The sequence below is a fragment of the Rousettus aegyptiacus genome, unplaced genomic scaffold, assembly GCF_014176215.1.
Source record: "Rousettus aegyptiacus isolate mRouAeg1 unplaced genomic scaffold, mRouAeg1.p scaffold_m13_p_3, whole genome shotgun sequence".
NCBI lineage: Eukaryota > Metazoa > Chordata > Mammalia > Chiroptera > Pteropodidae > Rousettus > Rousettus aegyptiacus.
Window position 1 is genome coordinate 152,611,338 of NW_023416306.1, and position 21,302 is coordinate 152,632,639.

At 46.7% G+C, this 21,302-nt stretch overlaps 1 protein-coding gene across 1 annotated transcript; it reads right to left on the reverse strand.

Moving 5' to 3' along the window:
* Positions 1 to 17,896: 17,896 nt before the first annotated feature.
* SYNDIG1L (synapse differentiation inducing 1 like) lies at positions 17,897 to 21,096 on the reverse strand. The gene is made up of 3 exons (XM_016139062.2): positions 20,632 to 21,096; positions 19,759 to 19,899; positions 17,897 to 19,600 (listed from the first exon to the last, which is right to left on the reverse strand). The coding sequence occupies exons 1-3, from the start codon at positions 21,046 to 21,048 to the stop codon at positions 19,442 to 19,444; spliced, it is 717 nt and encodes a 238-aa protein (XP_015994548.2). The 5' UTR covers positions 21,049 to 21,096; the 3' UTR covers positions 17,897 to 19,441.
* Between the last annotated feature and the right edge of the window lie 206 nt (positions 21,097 to 21,302).

The following is a 21,302-nucleotide window of genomic DNA, read 5'->3' on the forward strand; positions in this document are numbered from 1 at the left end:
GGGAGATACTTTAACATCTGTTGGAAAAAATTAAGATAAAAGCGACATGTCAATATTTATTGATTTGGAAAAGGTTTTGTAAGAATGATAAAATTATTCTTGTGTAGAAAAGCCATTTTGTTAATAATCTGCTTAGAGGGACAGAAACACCTAAGCAGTGACCATATTTGCCAAGAATATTTCATGCTGATTTTGAAGCTGACGTGTGTCGAACTTCTTTGTATTTTTTTGCACCACCTTCTACCTCAGATGCAGATATAGACATTCCAGTGGAATGAACAGTGTGTAAATAGAGAGAAAACAGAATATGTGAGATTAGCTTTACATCTTCCAAAATTTTGTGATGTTGTAAAGGTTATAACTGGTTCTTAAAAGTTTGAATATAAAAGCTTCACCCTAAAAAGCAACAGGTAGAATGTGAATACTTTAAACATATTTATATTTATATATTTATCCCCTTGGGGCAAGGTCCTGTATTTGATGGAGATCATTTTCTCTACTGTAATGCATGAGACTGCTCTTTAAATATTTCTCTAGAGTCCAGCATTCAGGCCCCTGGGTGGGTCCTGAGCCCTGAGCATCCATCTTGTATCTCAACTACCCTTCCGGATGTTCCACTAGCACTTCGAGCTCACCATCTTCCAGGCTGGGCTCATTCCCCCATTCCCCACCAACCTGCTCTTCTCTATTTTTCACCCTGGTTGCTGCCAGTATCAGGTTATCAACTGAATTGGCCAAAAAGCTTGGCATCATTCTAGAATTTTCTCTCCATCCCAACAGGATCCTAGGAACACTACCGAGTTATTGCAAGAAGAGAATTTGATTAGTGCAGGCCATCTACACCCTTTCCCCTGAGCACAGTTCTCAAGCCACATTATATATGAGGCCACCCACTTGCCCAATCTGGTCCAGTCTTTTGTGGCTGAGGTGGTGGATCATCTTTGCTTACACAGGATTCTGCAAGATGTAATAGGCTCCTATCCAGCAACCCATAATAGGCTGAGCCCTGTGCTATAAACTGGATACAAAGCCATTTGGCCTCAGCTCTTGTCCTTGCAAAGGCCTTGGTTTACTGGCAGCTATAGTCTGACAATATGATAGAGGCTTCCATATAGAATGCACAAAAAGCACAGTGGGGTCACAAGGAAGCATATGCTGGCTTTGGCATCTCATAGTTCATCCTGATGCCCTTCCCAACTTGTAGTTTCCCAGGGCCAACTCTTCTCTGGGAAGGCTGTCTGAGATCTCTTGGAAATGTCTCAATTGCTCCTCAGATGATTGTGGTCACTCACCCCAGTTTGGTGGGTGTCATGGAGGGACAGGTGCCCTGACACAAGGCAGTTGGGATGGGGCTGGAAGGCCGAGAGAAGCAAAGCTTGGGAATGCATTCTAGGGGAGCTGCCTCTGTCCCGGGGTGCTGTCTGCCCATTTCACTGGCCTGACCTCAAACAGGAAGGTTCTAGCATGATTTTCCCTCTCCAACCTTGACTAGTGACACACAAGTGTGCCTGTAGAGTGTCACTAGCAGTTTCCTAAGTGTTTTCATTACTGGTTTATCTCATGGAAGAAGAGGAGAAAGATTTCAGGGAGATGAGAAGCAGCAGAAAGTCATTTTAACAGTATTAAAAAAAAATTTCCATGGAAAACGACTTTGAAAATAGCACAAAATCCTCTTAACTCTGGAGGCTCCTTACTGCCAGGCGGAGAATGCTGGCGGGGCCTAGATAGGAGGGCAGCCAAGAGGAGACTGGGCAGGCAGCTGCTCATGTATCACCCTCTGCCTGAGGGTTCCAAAGGATGGAGGACAGGCTGCGGGGGGATCCTCCTCTATGCCTCACCGGTTAGACGCAGTCCTCAGGATGCAGGCTGGTGGGAGGCCAAGGACTAGCAGGAGGAAAAGCACAGCCTGACCGGGGTCAGGCATTAGAAGAGCACCTGAGTGGCTTTGTGGTCTACTTGCCCCCAGCCCAGGCTGGCTCAGAAGGGGTGCCAGTGCAATTTTGTGGCTTGTGCATATTGATAGTCAGCCAAGCTATTTCTAGACCCCTTGACTTTGGGCAGAGTTATCTGCTGTCATTTAGGACAGAATTGTAGGACAGCGAGGGAGGCCTAGCTAGGCTACACTGCAGTACTCAGGACAGGTGCTGGTGGCTGTGGAGGCTGCTGATCCTTAGACCTCACCTTCATGGGACAGGAGGTAGGCTGGTTCTTTGGGATATTTGATACTTCTTTATTCAGTCCACATATATTGAGGCCTGGAGGTGAGGAAGGGCAAGGTTACAAATCTCAATGAGACCTAGTGCCTCCTGGAGTTGTTTATAAATATTCTATAACTGGTTCTTAACCCTAGGTTCAAGGATTCTCAGGGTCCATAGTTTACAATTTTATGTCTTCATTCAGAATTTTAGATGATAATCTTAATTCGTTTTATTAGAGAGAAAGATAGCACCCCTTTACGATAATAATTTGCTATCAAAAGACATTTCTGTGCAATAAGACTTTGGTTTTTAAAGGCAGTCTCTCAACCAGGGCCTTGTTATATGTTATGAGCTGTAGCAGAGGGAGGCAGTGGTGCTATGGGGCACAAAAGAGCCTTTTCAAAGACTCATCAGAGCACCCGTGGGTAGGCTGGTTCTTTGGGATATTGAGTTGAGGAGGAACTAAGGCTAAGGAAAGCTGAGGATAACTGAAGCCTGGAGCTGGGAAAAACTCCAGTAGGGCAGGATTTAATACAGCCATTTGGCCCTGGCCACTTTGATGAGGCCCAAAACCATTTAAAATATCAGCTTTCTAAAAATTACCATGTCATGTTGGTAGCTTGAAATTGGACAAAATGGCATATTTACACCATAGAAATCAGCAAATTCTATAAATCAGTCAGATGTGCTGGAGTGCCTCCAGATATGCCTGTGACATCCCTTGTGGTCACTCTCCCTGGATTGCTCTTCCCTACATCTTTACAAAACTGGCTGTTAGTCCCTCAAGTCACAGTCATGGCACCTACTCACAGAGCCCTTTCCTGACCCCCGTGGGCCTCAGTCACCATTACTATACCCTTTCACAGCCATCATTACCATCTGGATTATTCTTGCAAGCCCCCAGAGAGCAGGAACTCATCTGACTTAGTCACTGCTTTATCCCTCTGACTAAAGCAGGGCCTGGCACTTAGTAGGTGTGCAGAAATCTTTATTGAATTGAGAAATGAGTGGGTCTGGAGTGGAAGGCTGAGTGTTTCCTCCTGGGCCCTGTGTGGGTTTCAGTGGAAACGTTGGTGCGGTGTACAGGCCTGCTCTTGGCAGCCCAGACTGGGGATGAGAGAAGGAAGAGGAGGAAGAAGAGGAAAGTCCCTGTTGGTCTGGAAGCTGCTACACTTGATGAGAATGGGACAAGCCCATCAGATCCATGTCTCAGGATCTGATGTAGCAAATAAAAATAAGGGATACCCAATTAAATTTAAAATTCAGGTAAGCAAATAATGTTTTAGTATAAGTATGTTCCATATAATATTTGAGACATATCAAAAAATTATTCATTGTTTATCCGAAGTAAAATTGAACTGGATGTCCCGTATTTTATCTGACAATCATACTTGGAGATTCAGAAGTGGTGTGCTCCTGAGTCCTCCCAGAGCCCTCTGGTCTCATCAGTGTCCTCCCTGCTTTCGGCCAGGAGCTGTTGTCAGCAATCTCTGGGCTGTAGGAGGATGGCAGGGGACCCCCAGCACCCTTCTTCCTCCCGATGTATCCAGGGAGACAGCAGCTTGAGCTTGACCACTCTGAGTGGCTTTCACCTAAGGCCCATCTGGAGCAAGCCGTGAGCTGGCCAATGGACCTCAGTGTGGCTGAACAAGGCAATCACCTGGGTGCTTTTAAAACTAGCTTTGCCCAAGACCAATTACAGATCAGTTAAATCAGAACCTCCCCATGGTGTCATTAACCTGCTCTATGATTGTGCCTTCTAAATGTTGCAAACTCTGTCCACTTCTCATTTCCATCATCACATATTAGACTGCAATATACTCTGAACCAATCTTCCCATGTACATTCAAGTCCCTTCTAATTTGTTCTTCATGCTGTAACCAGGAGGGCATTTTTGACACAAATCTAAATGAGTCACTTCCCTTGCTTAAAGTCCTTCAATGTCATCCCTTTTTTCTCAGGAAAAAGATCAAAATAGTAACTTTACAGTGGAGAAACCTGACAGACACCACTGAAATCAAGTGATCAAGGTTAACAATACCTGTAATAAGACACATAACTCCTATGAAATTCTTGCCAGAGATTTATAACATTAATCTAAGCCCGAGAAAACATCAGACAAGCTAAAATTGAGAGACGTTCTGCATAATAAATGACCAGTACTCTTCAAAGTCTGAAGGTCACGAAGAATAAAACTGAGGAACTGTTGCAGATTGGAGAAGACTAAGGAGGCATAACAAATGCAATGCGGACCCTGGATTGGATCCTGGAACAGAAAAATGACAGGGGGAACAGGAGTGAGATTCGAAAAGCGCTGTAGTTTAGTTAATAGTGTTGTACTAACATCATCTTCCTGGTTATGATAATTGTACGTACTTATGTGAGCTGTTAATCTTAGAGGAAGCTGGGGGAAGGGCAGACAGGGTATTCTCTGTACTATTTTTGCAACTTTTCTATAGGTTTAAAATTATTTCAAGGTAAAAAGTTTAAAAAACACTTTACATTACCCTGAAGGCCCGGTGTTGTCTAGCCCTGTCTGCCTCTTCCGCAGGCCCTGACTAACTCCCCCTGTCATACAAGCCTTTCACATGCTCTGGCCTCCAAAAGGAAATGCTTTCTCTACCCCAAATGCTTCCCCAACCCCACATCCCCTGCTCAGCTCTCAGAGTTCAACCAATCCCTCCTTTCTGGTTTTTTCCTCCAGTCTGGGTCAAGCTTTGGCATTACAGGCTCTCATAGGCTGTGACAGAGCCCTTACTGAAGTTTATAATCAGCATAGTAAGGCAGAGGTTCTTATCCTTAGACTCACCTGGAGAATATTACAAATTTCTGGTGCCTTTGATGAGAGAGTAAATACCTATGTATACCCGCTTTGGAAAACTGTGTAGCAATATCTGTTAAAGATATTTAGTAGATGAACATATATATCCCCTATGGCCTGGGAATTATGAGTGTATACCTAAGAGAATGTAAGCATGTTCAGAAAAGAGTAAAATATATGTTTAAGAATGTTTATCACAGCACTTTTCATAATAATCAAACACATGGACATAACCTGAGTGCCCATCAATTATAGAATGAATAAATTGTGTTGTAATCACATAGTGGAATATTCTGCAATAATACCAACAAACTAGATCATTCTCAGCAATGTTGAACTAAAGAAGCCAGATACAAAAGAGAATCCACTATGCGATTTCAGTTACATAAAGTATAGAAAGAAATAGGCAGAGTTAATCTATGGTTTTAGAAGTCGGGATAATGGTTACCTTTGCAGAGAGATAGTGATTAAAAGGAGGCATGAGAGGAGATTTAGGGGTGTTGAAAGTGCTGTATGTTTTTTTTTTTTAAATCCGGGTGTTCAGCTTGTGAAAAATCAATCAAGTTATAGACTTATATTTTTATACTTCTTTGTATGTGTACTTCAATAAGAAGGTAATAAAATACTGGTGTTTGTGTTGAAAAGTACCATTAAGCAAATCAGTAGGTAAACTACAAGATGGCAGAAAAATATCTGTAAAACATCTGACAAAGGACTGATATCTGGAACATAAAAGATTTTCTATAACTAGATAATAAACGCAAACAACCTACTTAGAACAAAATGGGCAAGAGATTTGTACAGACATTTCACAAAAGAAGATATACAGATGGCCAATTAGCACATGAACATGTGCTCAAAATCCTTAGACATAAAGGAAATTCAAACTAAAAAGGCAATGGGATACAATTACCCACTAGGGCAGCTATAATTAAAAGTATTGGTAACAATATCACTGAGAATGTGGAGCAACTGGAAATCTCATATAGTTGATGTGAAAGGTCTGGCATTTTCTAAATATATACCTACCCTATACAACTAAATATATACCTACCCTATGATGCAACGTTTTCAATTTACCTAAGAGAAATGAAAACATGTCAACAAAAAGATTTGTATAAGAATGTTAATTGAAGCTTTGTTCATAATTCCAAAATAACTCCAATAACTCCATTATAACTCCAAAATAATAAGAAAATGGATTAACTATAGTTTATATGAAAGACACTGTTCAGCAATAAAAAGGAACAGACTACTGACACACATATGATGGATAAATTTCAAAAACATTACCCTGAGAGAAAGAAGCCTAACATACATGGGTCAGTACTGTACGCTTCCAGTTCTATGAAGTTCGAGAACAGGCAAATCTTATTTATGGTGGCGAAAAAATCCCAGCAATGAGATTGCCTCTGGGAAGAAACAGGATTGGCAGAGAAGGAGCATAAGGGAAATTTCTGGAGCCATGGTAATGTTCTATATGTTAATAGGGGTTTGGATGACACAGCGTATTGTCAAAGCTCAACAAATGTATGCTTGGTATTTTTGCAGTTCATTGTAAGATAATTTTACATAGGAAAAATAACCAAATATTGAATTCTAGTTGATAATATGCATACAGAAGTATTTAGGAAGAAGTAGATGTCTGGGATTTATTTCAAAATACATTCAAAAATTAGATTGGTGATGGATGGAAAGATGCTAGATGGAGAGAGAATGTTGATGGGAGAATTTAGGTGGGCATTCATTGTAAAATTTTATTTTTCTGTATGTATGAGATTTTTTTATGATAAAATGTTTGGAGAAACAAAATGTCCTAATGAAGTCTCTTCAGAGAAGTATTGGATCATAGTTAAAATATACCAGTTTTAAACGCCTAATGTCAAAGATAATAATAAATGTCAAAGAAGAAGGTTGTTGGTCTGTCTTATTTAACACTGCTATCTAGAGATGGCATAGTCTATACTGAATAAATAGGAAATAAGCGACAAATGAAACAACAAATCAACCTGTTAACAGAAAATATAGTATTAATACCTAGGTTCTACCCCCAAAACACTGATCATTCATCTGGGCTGGCCATCAGGATTTTTAAAACTTCTCTAGATGGTCATAATGTGCAGCCAGGGTTGAGAACTCATGCTTGAAGCCCAACATTTTGGCTTAATCACAGGGCCCAATGTAGTCCTGGCACACAGGTGCTCAAAAAATACAAATATATTACTTGAATGGATAGTTGAGTAATTCAGTGAGAAAATGGATATAAGTATACCTCAAGCAATGTGTGGATTTTCTGAGTCGTCATTAATAGTAATGATGCTAATGATAAACAATAAAATAGGCATCACTGGTGTTAACTTTTAGAGTGAGGAGGGAGAAAAAAAGAGAGACCCTGGAGGTGAAAGGTAGATAAACTGGATTAAAGGTGGGTGCACAAGAAATAATGAGGTTCATTTTCTGGTTAGATGCAAGTGGACTTTGCTTCTCCAGGATTCCTGGAGCTGAGGGTGAAGAAGTGGGTGGGTGCCATGGTGAGCTCCAGCAGGCCTTGTGATGACAGAAGAGGTCCAATATGTTCCAGAGCTAGTTGGGGGGCTGGTCTTTCTGCAGCACTGTGGTCTTTGGTCTTGGATGGGGAGTCAAAGTCCCACTTCCTTCCATCCTGGACACAATTCAGTCCATAGCATAATATTACCCAGAAAACCCATTTAAAAAAAAATAAAACTGAAAACATACTCAAAAGGATACTTCTATACAAATGTTCTCCACCTGCCTATCACACGCTTCCCACTCACAGCTTCCAGGAGCCGTCCCCAGCAGCACCTTACAACCTGGACCACCTCTGAGTTAGTCACCGTGTTTGGCTCCCATGTTTGAGTCTCTGGGTCTCTCCACAGAGGACCGACCATGTCTACTGCCTCCTACTTCTAAACTGCCATGGTCTTGTTCTACCCCTTTCCTCTCCTGACACAGCTCTCAAATGTCAGTGATGAGCGATGCACAACGTCCCAAGTGCTAAATCTGAAGTCACCTCAGGGGACTGTCTCTTTTATCTCTTCCTCCTCCTCCTTATCCTCTGAAAATCTCTCCTCTCTTGACCTCTATGACATTGCACTTCCATGTCTCAAATCTGTTCCTTCTTCTAACATCACTGCTTTTCTGTTTGTCTTTCTGGCTTTTCTGTATTTTTCCTTACCCTTAAAATTGTGGGTTTTGAAAAATAGATAATGCATGCACATGGGGAAAAAATTGAAAAGGAACAAAAGACTATATAGTGAACGTTACTTCTTCCTTCCCTGATATTCAATTCCCCAAAATCTTTCCCCAGTATCAGTCATAATCACCTCCCTTTCGTGCCCTCCCATATAGTAGCCACTCGCTATAGGTGACTACTGAGCACTTAAAGTGTGGCTAGTTTTTTAATTTTTTCAATTAAAATTGACATTCAATATTATTTTATATTAGTCAGGTATAGAGCACATTGGTTAGGCATATAAATTTATGAAGTGATAAAGTGTGGCTGGTTTGATTTGCGATGTAAGTGTAAGATAAATGCCAGATTTCAAAGACTTAGGACAAAAATTGGAATAAAAATATCTCAATAATTTTAAATATATAATTATAACTTAATAAAGCTGGAAAAAATAATTTTAAAATATTGATTAAATGTTAAAATGAGACTATTTTGGATATTGGGGTAAATAAAATATGTTAAAATTAATTTCACCTGTTTCTTTTTATCTTCTTATTATCTTTTTACATACATGGCTTAGATTTGCGGCTAACATAATTTATCAGTGCTATCCTAGAGCTAGTCTTTGTTTATAAGTGTATATGTATACATGTATTCTTTAAAAACACACAAATAACCTTGTACATAGACTTCTGTAAATTTATTTTTGTACTCAACCACCTTTCTTAGAGACTGTATTATATTAGTTTACTTAAGCCTGCCTCATTCTTTGTAATGTCTGCATAGCATTCCATTAGATGACTGTACCAGCATTTACGTAGCTAGCTCTCTGCTGATGGGCATTCAAGCTGTTTCTGATCTTTTAATACTACCAAAATACAATGAGTCAGTGAGTATCCTTGAACCGACATCTTTGGGCGTGTGGGTAAGGATATTTATAGCACAAATTTGCAAAAGTGGCTTCATTAGAAGTGAGTGTTCTTGGAATACTGTCGTTAGCTTATTTTTTGTGTGTCCTGCAGTGCCCAGGCCAGGCAGTATGTTGTGGGCTATTCGTTGAACAGAAATCTCACATATGGAGAAGTTCGGAGCTGGAAAGGACCTCAGAGTTCACTATTCATTTACCTTGCAAACATTTTCTGAACTCCTGTGGGTCTGTGATGGGTTCACAGATGAGCAGATGAGGTCTCTGCCCTTGAAGGAATTCAGAGTAGAGAAAGGAGACAGGTGTGCAAACAAACGATTAAAGTCAGTTAAGTGCTTTACTGAGGGTGCATGTGAAATGTAGCAGGAGCATTTTACAGGTGACAGAGACTGAAGTCCACACACCAAAGTGACTTTACTGTGGTCGCTGGTGTGGATCTCTTTCCCCTTTAGAGTATAAGCCGTTCCAGAGCTAGGATCTGGCTTATCTGTTTGCGCTCCCCTCCTTCTGCAGTCCATGTGTAGTAGTCGCTGTGACATAACAGGCTCTGAAACATGCATTTTCATATCTAATCTCATTTAAACATCTTAACAACCCTTGAAGTAAATTGTTGTCACCTGACATCAGAGTTCCCCACACTCCCACTCCAACCACTGAGCCCAACCAACTGCCTGCCCAGGGAGTCCACTCCTCTGCACCCTAGCCAGCACTGCTGCTTGGTGATGTGTTACCAGGCAGCCAGGCTGAATACCCTGGGCAGACAGCGTTCTGGGCAGTTAAGGGTTTACCCTCTGGATCCAGAATCCAGGCTCAAATGCCAACTCTACCACTATTACCTGTGACACCTTGAACAGTATGTTTTGTGCCAGCTATCTTGTCCGAATGAGTCATAATGACAGACCCTACCTCAGAAAGCTGAGGAGTGAAACGACAAAGCAGATACAATGCTTAGATTGGCTCCTGGCCCACTGTAAGTGTCCAGAGGCAGAGGCTGTGTTCATGGGGCTGGCTACATTATTTCACATAGGGTCACGGAATTAGGCCCTGGAGCCTGCAAGCCCCTCTTGGGTTTTATTGTCAGGATTTTATAAGCTCTTGTCTACCAAACTTATTTTAGGCAGATGGTGTAGTCTTACTACAAATTTGGAAAAGCTTTGAAAAATAGCTCGTGGTATCAATGAATGAACGGATAAACAAATTATGGTATCTCCATACAATGAAATATTATTCAGCCATAAAAAGAAATAAGTACTGATACATGCTATAATGTGGATGAAACTTGCAAACATGCTAAGTAAAAGAAGCCACACACACAAGGTCATGCATTGCATGATCCCATTTATATGAAATACTCATAATAGGTAAGTCCATAGAGTCAGAAGTCAGGTTGGTGGTTTGCAGAGGGAATGGGAAGCAGCCGCTTAATGGGTTTCTTTTGGGGGGTGAGGACAATGTTTTGGAACTAGACAAAGGTGGTGGTCACACAACATTTGTAAATGCACCAGATGTCACTGAATTGTTCACTTTAAGATGGTTAATTTTATAAGAATTTCACCTCAGTAAAGAAAATAGCTCATGGACCTCCCCTCCCCCATTCTCCCTTTGAGGACTCCAATTAAGACCTCAGTTAGAAACCACTAATCCTTTCATGTTATAAAGGGGAGACCAAGGCTCTAGGAGGTAGGGAAGGGCTGGAGGGGGGGGGGTCACACAGCTGGGTCCAGCTGGAATAGAGCCAGAACCCTAGTTCCACTGACAGAACAGATCTTTATTGAGAACAGTCCCTGTTCTAAGCAGGAGGATTCAGCCAGGCATCAATAAGACTCAGAAGATCCTTCTCGTGGAGTTTGCCTTCCAATGGGGGCTGGCTGACAAACACACGGGTAATAAAACATCAAGCAGGAATAGAGCTATGGAGAAAAACAGAGCAGGTAAGTTGTAGGGATGAGGCCACTAGGGAAGGTCTCTAAGATGGATGACATTTGAGCAAGTAGTGGCAGAGCAGATATGGAGAGGAGGGTGTTTCTGGTGAGAGGACCAGGACCAGCAGGTGCGCATTCCAAGCGAGGCAGGAGTATGCTTGGTGTGTTTAAGGACCAGCAAGAAGGTCATCTCTGTTTGCCTCACTTCGGAAGAAAAGAGACTCGTTCTGCATTGGAGAACTTAGTAGACCGTTCCATGCTTAATAGATACTCAGTCAATATTTAATTGATGCTCAGTGTTGAAAGGAAGTTGGGAGGCTGAGCAGTGTCTCAGGGGGGTGGGAGGTAGAGCTACACAGTTTTCCTGGCTGTGGGGAGGTCAGAGCAGCCTGGCCCTGGCCCCTGGGAGGAGAGGTCCAGGCAAGTGGCTCCCTATGACTTCCTAGGTGGACTCCTGGAGGGCTAAGGGGCATTGAGGCAGCACTGAATCCAGCAGCTCTGCCAGGACGATGATCCTTAATTGGCTTCTCTGAATGTGGAATCCTCCACGCACCACCTCAGGGAGACAGTGCAGCTGGAGAAAAGCGGCTCCTCGCCTCTCCACCTGCAGGCTTTTGGCGGGAGTGGGGGTTGGTGGGGGTGGGTGGGCATGGGAAGAGGGGAACTAAAATTTGTAGGGAGCCGGAGGGGACTTTCAGTTAAGGTAAGCGGCTGTGCTGGGCAGAGGGTTGATGAGTTCTGAGATGGTTCCCTGCTCAAATAATCAGACATAGCTCCTGCCTAGATTTGGGTGAAGAGGAAAATGAAGAAGCGTTTCAGGCAAGAGAGGAAGCTGGTGCTCGCTCCTGCATTTTTATTTCACTTTCCACCTTCTCCTTGCTGGGTCAATGGGATTTGAATACGGAGGGTTAATTTAGAGATTGAAGACCCAGCAATAAATTTTAAGGTTCCTCAACTTCCCAGCTAGTTAGGCAATTTACTTTCCCTCTCTGAGCCTTAGTTTTTCTGTCTATAGAATGTGAGTTAATACAAAAAAAGAGTAAGCCCAGTAGCCGGCATATGGTGGCATTCAATAATCCAAGTCTAAAACCCCCAAACTGCCTTTCATTTTTGGTCTGTGGTTGAGAGGATCCCCACTTCATCTCACCTGAGCAGGAAGCTCTCTCTGGGGACCTTTGACTCCAGCACCGTCCCTCCCAGCTCTCCTTAGCAACATGCAGGTCACCTGCGTGGGCAGGGTGACAGCTGACCATTATTGGGCATATGAGACAGCCTGGTGGGGAAGGGTATGGCAGCAAGGAAGGACCTGTCCTTGTGCCACCGAGGCATGCTTCCTGTGTCTCTCTGGCTGGATGCTAGCCACCACCCCACCCCTGTGTATGACCCCCGTCCCAGGTCCTGCTGGTCATGTTTCCCAAGACTCCTGTCCCTTCTTGAGGGGTCTGTTCTAGATCCCACCAAAATGGGCTGTGGGCTCCTCTGGTTCTGTCCTCCTCACCTCTCATTGGCCTCTAAGATGAGGTGCCAATGGCCGTTCTGTCTTCACTATCTAGCAGGTGGCTTGACAGGTCTTGGCCAGGTTTGCTGGGCTTCTTGGATTACAAGGAGCAAATATTCCTTAAAATATATTGGGGTAAAACATTTGGTCCTCTCTCCATGACTCTTACCCCTGCCCAGTGCCATTCAGAGGAGGGAGGGAAGAGGAAAGAGGCAATGGGCAAAATTAAAGGGGCAGAGATATGTCCGTGACACTGGTGGCGTGGTCAGACATATGGACAGTGGAGTTTAAATTTCAGCTTTCCTACTAGCTGTATGACCAAGGGAAAGTTACTTTACCTCTCTGGACCTTAGTTTCTTTATCTCTAAAATAGGGATACTAATAGACCCAGGCTCCTAGGGATGTTGCAAGGGTTCATTCATATTTGTAAAGTGCTTAGAACAAGGCTTGCTACAGAGTAAGTACTTAATATCTTTTTTTATTATTATTAGTCCAAGAAAGGAGGGAAAAGCATTTCAGGCAGAGGGAATAGTATATGCAAAGACCCTGCAAATGTGAAGGGCTGGCAGACAGAACTGGTGGGGTGCAGAGAGCTTGGGGGAGTGTGGTGTGAGGTGGAGCTAGAGGCAGGTAGGACTTGTAAGTGAAGTAAGGAGCTTGGTTCTTATCTAAGAGAAATGGATATCATTTGAATGCTTTAATCAGGAAGGTTTACTTAACCAGATTTGCTTTGGGAAAAGTTCATTTTAGCCAAAGGGAGGCAGGTGGGCCATTTAGTAGGAGGCTTTTTTTCCCACTAAAGTAAAATCACCTTTCAAAAGAGACTGGACAGATATATAATAGAGTACTTATTTACAATAATATTATTACTTGCCCCAGTCTTTAAAAAAATATGGTGAAAAACACATAAAATTCACCATTTTCTCCATTTTAAATGTACAGTTCAAAAATGTTAAATATATTCACAATGTTGTTCGCATCTGGTCTCCAAAACTTTTTCATCTTGCAAAACCAAAACTCCATCTCATTAAACACTAACTCCCTTCTTCCTCTGGCAACCCCACTCTGCTTTCTGCTTCTACGAATTTGACGAATTTGACGACTACTTCACAAAAGTGGAATTATGCAGTATTTGCCTTTTTGTCACTGGCTTATTTCATTTCGCATAATGTCCTCAAGATTTATCCCTGATGTAACATGTATCAGGACATCTAGGAGGCTTTTGCAGGAGCCTGAGTGAGAGCTGACGGGGGCTTAGTCTAGGTTTTGGCAACAGAGGAGGGGAGAAGAAGATGGGATCAGGGAGGTTTGGGGGAAGTAGAGTCACAGGATTTGGTAAAGGATGGCAATGTGGTGATGTTGGGCGAGGCAGTGCTCTGGCCTCTGGCTTTGGCCTTCAGAGGGGATATAGACAAGCCAATGGCACTCAGACTTGTGGACTCCTTTGGAGGGTGGGAGATGGGGGAGACCCAGGGGCTGAGTTGGGAGCAGAGGAAACTGAGAAAGAACTTCTTCTCTGTCCTCAGCCCAGAACCTCTTGGAGACCAGAGGGAACACGAGGAACAGGCAGACACTCTGGCATTTTTTGTTTCTTTGTTTATAATTTCCTACAGAGTGCAGACCTCACTCCACCAGAAGAATGGGTCTTTATGGTGTCCCAGATGAAAGGCGGGAGGAGGCATCTAAGAGTTCTGCACTCTGTCCTTATTCAGATATCACTAGGCTGGGCACCTCAGGGGTCCACCCTGCTGTCTCTGGTATGTGTCATCCTCCTTGGAATCTTAAAAGCCCTCCCACCCAGACACCCCCTCCCTGCTCCTATCTTCCTCAAGAAGTGGGCGATTCTCCCCTCTGAGATATCCCAGCAGAAAAAATCCTGACCTCGACCCTCTCCAGCTGTGTGACGAGTCGCTCCTTTCCTAGTGACATGATGGGTGAGTACATGTTGGATGCTTACGGAAAGCCCCACCCTCGGAGGAACAAAAGGCTGTAGATGTGGCTGAGATATCAGTATGGACGGGTGTAGTGGTGGCTCATGAAATCAAGCAGATAGTTCTACACGGATTTGGGGATGGAGGTGGGGTGGGGGGTGGGAGGTGGGGGCGGGGGGAGCATCGTCAGGTCTAGAGAAGATGAGATTTTCCTGAACTATGTCTTGGAAGATTTTTATCATTTTGGAGGAAAAGGTCAGGGAGTGGAGGCAGATAAGGGAATTCCAGGCAGGGGGAATGGGTGATATAGGCCCATGTCTTCAGCTTGCCACCAGAGATCTGCTGGAGGTCCGCAGCATCCCCAGATACCAACACTTTGGCTTTAATCTCTCTGGCCCTGGAAGAGGTGGAGGTGGTGGGCTGAGGGAGTCTGGCAGAGAAGCCGTTTAGGGTGATGATTAACTGTAGATAATTGGAGACATTTTCCATATAGCACTTCCCAGACACCCAGTGCCATTGTAGGAGCCATATAAGTATTAATTGACGTAATTGTCACAACAGCCTTATGCAGTGGTCCCCATCACGATGTCAGAAGGGAAAACACGGGGCGTAGTATTCGAACCAGGTAGTCTGGCTCCAGACTCTGCGCTTTCAACCATAGGCTGAAAGTGTTAAGAAAGGGCTGGAGAGGACTAAAGAGGGAAATGGCCAGGAGGTGGCCTTAGTGGATGATGGCTGGAGTGAGGATGGAGCCATGACAGGTGCTCACAGGACTTGGTACCATTGACTGAGCCGAGGAACCAGGAGGAGAGAGGGCCCTGCCGACCTCGGTCTCGCTATCTGTGAAATAGGTTCAGGAACACCTGCCTCAGTGGTAGAGCGGGCAGGTGTGAAGGTGCTTTGGGTACTGAAGTTGATCTGTCAACATAGTCTGCTCCTGCCACCTCACCCCTGGCCTTGCCTACTGTTGCATACATGTCTACCGTCCCCTTTGTCCCCTTCCCGGCTGCCTCTGGGGGCGCCCTGTCCTCTGGAGATTTCTTTCTCTGTTATTTCCTCATGGAGCTAGAAGTGGCTTTGAAGCCCGCCCAGCTCTGTAGAGGGAGAGAGGTAAAAGCAGTTCAAGGGATGTAGGTTGGAAGAACTTGGAAATGCAGCCGGGCTGCACGGGCACTTTTTGTTTTTTTTTTTTGTTTTCGTTCAGAATATCTGAGTATCTCTGCGGGCCTCCCACCGCCCAGAGTAATGCCTCCCCCTGTCGCAGAGAGGCTATGAGAGCACTTGTGGATGGAGGAGGGTTTGCTGTGAGCTTGGGGCAGGCTCGGGGAGGCAAGGCTATCACCCTTTCTGCCCACCCCATGCCTTGCCACCAAAATAGAAGGCTGAAGCATCAGCCCCTGGGAAGGGCTGGTGGGGAAGCCTTTGAAGCAGGAAACAGCCTGAGAGGGAAGGCTGTGGGAAGCAAGTCTGTTAATATTCATCCTGCAGCGGCAGTTGCCCCTCGATTTTCTGTTTCCACAGCAGGCAGAGACATCACCAGCCTAGCTCAGCAACTCCGGGGCCTGGGAGGCAAGGCCTGCCTGGGCTTGCCTCGTAAATCTCTGGGTGTCATTGAGCGATTCGCCTCCCTCTCTGGGCCTCAGTCGTCTAATCTGCAGCATGAAGGACCGTGACTCGATCATCTCCAAGGTTCCTTCCTGCTGCAAGCTTCAGGATTCACATTGCGACAACTTGGCCACCGACCTCTGCCTCATCATACCCCTTTCCTAGCCTCTGGGGGGGAAGGGGGGTCTCAGGCCCGGCGAGGCCCAGGAAACATGTTGAGACCGTCTATCCTCTAGGCAAGGACCTTTCCTGTGGCATCCTGCCTGGCCAGTGTGGAAGCGGGAGGTGGGGTCACAGAGTAGGGGCAGCGGGAGCAGGTGTGATAAGGATGGCGGGTGTGGGGGGAGAACCCAGATTCCTGGTTCAGGGCCCCCGCCCTGCTGGTTGCCCCAGCATCCCTATGCAGCAATTTCAGTTTCTATTTTAAACAGTTTGGGTTGGTTGCTTCCCTGCCTTCCTGCTGGGTGTTTATAGTGAGGAAAATAATTGGTAATATTTGCACAGATGTGCTGGCACGGCAGCTCATCAAGGGCACCTTTACCCAGGGGACCCTCCCTGCCACCAGCCTTTCTCTTCCAGATCGAGGAGCCAGCCTGAAGAGGGGTAACTGCGAGCCCCTGTGCCTCCCAGGAGCCTCGGGCAGTGAGGCATATGCAGCGCTGGGAAGCAGGAGGCCTTAAATGCCCCAGGCGTGCCCAGAGGCAGGCCCCGGCATGACAGGGGAGGGGACCCTGCCTGTGTTGCAGAAACTGAGCAGAATGGGCCCTTCCTAGGGGACTGCAGGGGAGAAATTCCTAGGAGCTGCGTTTCTGATTCCATTTTCTCCTGCAGAGCCGGAATTTGCAGCTGGGGGTAGGGGAGTGTGTGGGGGGAGGGGGGGTCGGTGTTAAAAGCAAGAGGGAGCAGAACCAGGGTCAAACATAGGAAATCACTGGCTTCTCTCCCTTCTTGAGGCCTGGAGTGGTACTCTGGAAGGCTGGGAAGGAGGTAGAAATTGTCCAGGCTATGAGGCAGCCTGCCCACCCTAGCAGGACTTAGACTGGAGAGGGTGCTGCTCGCTGCCCTTTCTGGGGCCCAGCCGAGCTAGTGATGGGGTGACTGCGGAGCAGGCATGGCTAGGGGAGACTTCTCAGCCACCATGACTCCTTCTTCACCTTGAATGTGCACGTGCTGCATGTGTGGACACACATCCAAGTGCACATGCAGTATTTGCACGTGTAGCCTGTGCCCATGTGTGTGTGTGTGCACAAGTACATGGCTGCATGCCTGTGCCTGCATGTATGTGTGTAGGTGCAGGCATATGCACATGTGTGCACACAGATGCTAATAAATATATGTGCATGTATGTGTCTTGGTTTGGATTCCCCCAGAGGCTGACCTAGAGACAAAGACTTAATTGCTCCCAGGGAATTTAGTAGGAGAGTCAAGAAGAGTGAATAGGAAGGCAGCCTCGGTGCTCTCAAGTAAATTGTTACCGTGGGCACCTGAAGCACGATCTGGCTGGGGAGCCCCGGGAGCCAGTATAAATCACGACCAGTTCTCCCATCCAGAGGGAAGGGAACCTAGGGCCCAGATGTGGGCCCGACCTCCCGACCTCCCGGGAAGGTCACCGGGGGACAGAGCAGCAGATAGATGTAGGGATGGAGCTTGGTTCTGGAGAAGTGTGGGACGCGGGCAAAGGTGGAAGGAGGCGAGGACAGTAAGAGTCCCAGAGGGCACCAGGTGTTACAAAAAGTTTATTACAAGGATAAATATATACAATAGTGGGACATTAAAACTGCTGATCCTGGGCCAGGGGGTGCAGGGAGTGGAGGAGGCCTGGGTGATGCCTGGCATGGGGGAGGATGCTGGGACACGGTGGGTCAGCGGGGAATTCATAGTTACAGGCTCTGGGTGGGGCCTGGGAATGACCAGGTCCCCAAATCATGCACAAGGAGGTCCTGCAGCTGGAGCCCCCGACAGGCCTGCCTCCCAACGTGCTGCCCTCCTGCCTGCCCAGATGTCTCTAAAATTCCGGATGTTCCCCCTAGTGGCTGGGGTGTTGAGAACCACTCTGAGTGGGGGCATCAGTGAAAACGCCCCAAGGCTGACTGACTGAGTGGAGGCTCATCACTGAACCCCCAGCATTCAGAGGTGGGACAACATCACTGGTCTTTGAGAGACAGGCCCAACCTTCCTCTCTGAGCTGGTAGAGTCCTTAGAAATGGCTGCAATTTGGCTCCAGCCTGGATGCTTTAGACAAAACCCAAACAGCTTTGAACCCCCGTTGGAAGGCTCCTGTCACACCCCTGCCTGCAAATACTAAGGATTATGGGAAAACAAGTCCCTTAGATAAATCCTCATCCTTCTACACCTTGCCAAAGGGACACTCCTCCAGGACGCCTTCTTGAGCCCTGCTGGCTGCTCAGCAGCCATGCCAGCCCTGCATCTCTCAGTGAGGGTCTCTCCTTGCTGTTTTCCTACCAGGCTGGGTCTAAGGCCCTGTGCTCAGTGGCCGGTGGTCTGATAGTACTCTTTCTCCATTCATCTGGGATGGCACCAGCTCAAGGGCCCCTAGGAGGGGCCCAGAAAAAAATGGTGGGAACCGTGGACCAAGGGCAGGGTGGGGAGCCCCATGCGGTTTGGCAATATTTCAGGACCTCTGTCATCACATCCGCTTTTTGTTCCTTCACAGAGAGGCTCCAAGAACCTGCCCTTGGTGCAGGGTCTACATGCCTGAGGTTCCTCGTCTCTATTTAGAATCCACAGTGTCTCACAAGCCCACCGGGAACATAAGCTTCCTCCAGAGCCAGAAGGAGGAAGGGGCCCCTGTGCCTCTGTGTATTTCCCTCCTGGCTGGTGGGGTCATGAAGCCAAAGAGCAGAGTTGGGGAAGCTCGAGCTGTCCCCAGGGCGGAGACTCATATGGGCTGAAAGGGCTGGGTCAGGCCCCCTGATCCCCCAGGCATCCGTTTCCTTCCCTGTAACCTCCTGCCCTTTCTCTGTGGAGAGGTTGGCAGAGTTGGATAGCGGGCTCCCTGCAGGGCAGAGATCCTCCAGGGAGTGGGCAGACTGGGCTGAGCGCCAAGCTGGCGCCAAGCCAGAGGGAGCCCCCTGCCTGGTTGGTGTGGCAGGCAGCCCTACCCTCTCCTGCTTCCCAACACAGCCCAGACTGGAGAGTGGTACCCCTGGCCCTGCTCTGGGGCTGGGGACAGCGGGCAAGAGGAAGTGAAGTTTGAGCCCTCCCCCTAACAAGCCATCCTCAGAGGTTGTCTTCAGGGGCCAGCACTCTCCAGAGTGTCTACAACCCCATGGTCAGCTGCCTCTTCAGTTGGAGCAGGGGAGTCAGGATGCCAGTCCTTACTGGCCACTAGCCATGGCCATTCTGGGACATGTAAGCTGCCAGAGCCACTACCACAGCCACATAGAGACCAGCCCCCACAGCGATGGAGAGTGTGGCCAGGAAGAGGGCCCGGCGGGAGGTGGTGTTGGCCAGACGGAAGTCCCCCTTGGAAATGGCCTTGCTGGTCTGGGGAGAGAGATGTGCTGATAAAAGGGAGCAACCCTACACCCAGCAAAACAGCCCCAGCCCACCAGGCCCTGATCCCATCATGCAATCGCTTCTGCCAAGCCCTCCAGTGGAGGAAGGTGGCCAGAGCGGAAAGCCTGGGCCCCAAGTGCTCTTACCCCCTGGGAGAAGTAAAAGGCAGCGATGCCCAGTGGCCAGAAGCAGCAGAGCATGGAGAAGATAGTGAGTCCCAGGTGGTCCCTGGGGGGCAGCGTGAAAAAGTTGTCTTCACTCTCGCTCTCTGTCGAGGTTGCATCACTCTGCAAAACATGAGTGGGGTTTGTGACCAGGCCCAGGATTACCCAGTGGCACTGATGTGGGGCAATAGGCCGTCTCTTCTGCTGTCGATGGGCGTGTGAGTTGGGCTCGGCACTCTCTGCCAAAACCCTTAACAATGACCCAATGATTTCATCTTTAGGAAGTTATCATAAGGAAAGAATACAAATATATGTGTGCGGGTAGCCTCATGATCGGATAGTCATTGTGAAAGATCAGAAACGATCTCAGTGCTCAGTGATGAGGAGATTGAATTAACAAGTGGTGGAAGAACTTATAATGGAATACCATGTAACACTTAAAAATCACCTTGTAAAAAAAGATTGAATTACATAGAGCAATACTGAGATATGTTGCTTAGCGAGAAAAGTCAGGTTATCAAACTAAGTACAGCCTGACTTCTCTTGGGGAGTAGGGTGGGAAAATTACATGAATAAAAAAAGACTAGGAGACTGTGCACTAAAATAATAATGGTATCTTCCAGTAGTCCTCTGTATTAAGTGTAAATTACTTCTATAATTAAGAAAACAAGAACAATAAATGCTACTTAAAAATTAAATAGTCATCCCAAGCTAGTGTTTCTCAAAGTGAGGGTAGCACTTGTGTCAGAAGTGCATTTCTTGGCAATACAGATTCCTGGGCCCCAAGCAAGGACTAATTAATCTCATCGAGTAGAGGTGGGCCTGGGAATCTGTATTTTAAGCACATGTACTCACCTCCTGCTCCTCCTGGTCATCCTCCAGGCCCTGAAGCTCCTCTTGAACCCCATAGGACACAGTCTGGATGGTGACATCCTCTTCCGCTTCGCTAGGTTCCGTGGACCACTCCATGGGCCCAGGCTGGGGCTCCCTGCTCTCTGTGAAGCTGGTCTCACAGCTGCCTGCCTTGGGCTCCTTGACCTTCTCTCTCCCCAACAGGCAGCTGGGCCTGTACCAGGTCTCCACGGCCAGCTGTAGGGACCCTGGGTCCAGGAGCTGATGGGCTCGGGCAGGGCCAGCACTTCCCAGGAGATAGGAGTAGAGCTTCTCCTGGCATGACCAGCTAGGTGAGGCCTCAGGGTAGGGGAAGGGACCATGGAGATGGGCGGGGCTCCGTGGCAGCAGCGGGTTCTGTAGTTCACTCAGACTCTCCATGGTTCTGGGGGTGGCTCCAGGGAGGGGAGCCTGGGCCAGCTGAGTAGTCCTCAGAGAGCCTGCTGGGAGCACAAGACAGATAGACACTGAGGCCAGTGCATTAGATGTAGGACCAGAAGTGGTTAAGAACACAGGCTCTGCAGTCTGACTTGCCACAGATCCTGCCTTTAACACTGGCCAGCCATGGGATCTTGAGCTGACTGTCCACTTTACTTCTCAGACACATCTCTGTTTGTCTGTGAATTGGGGATAGA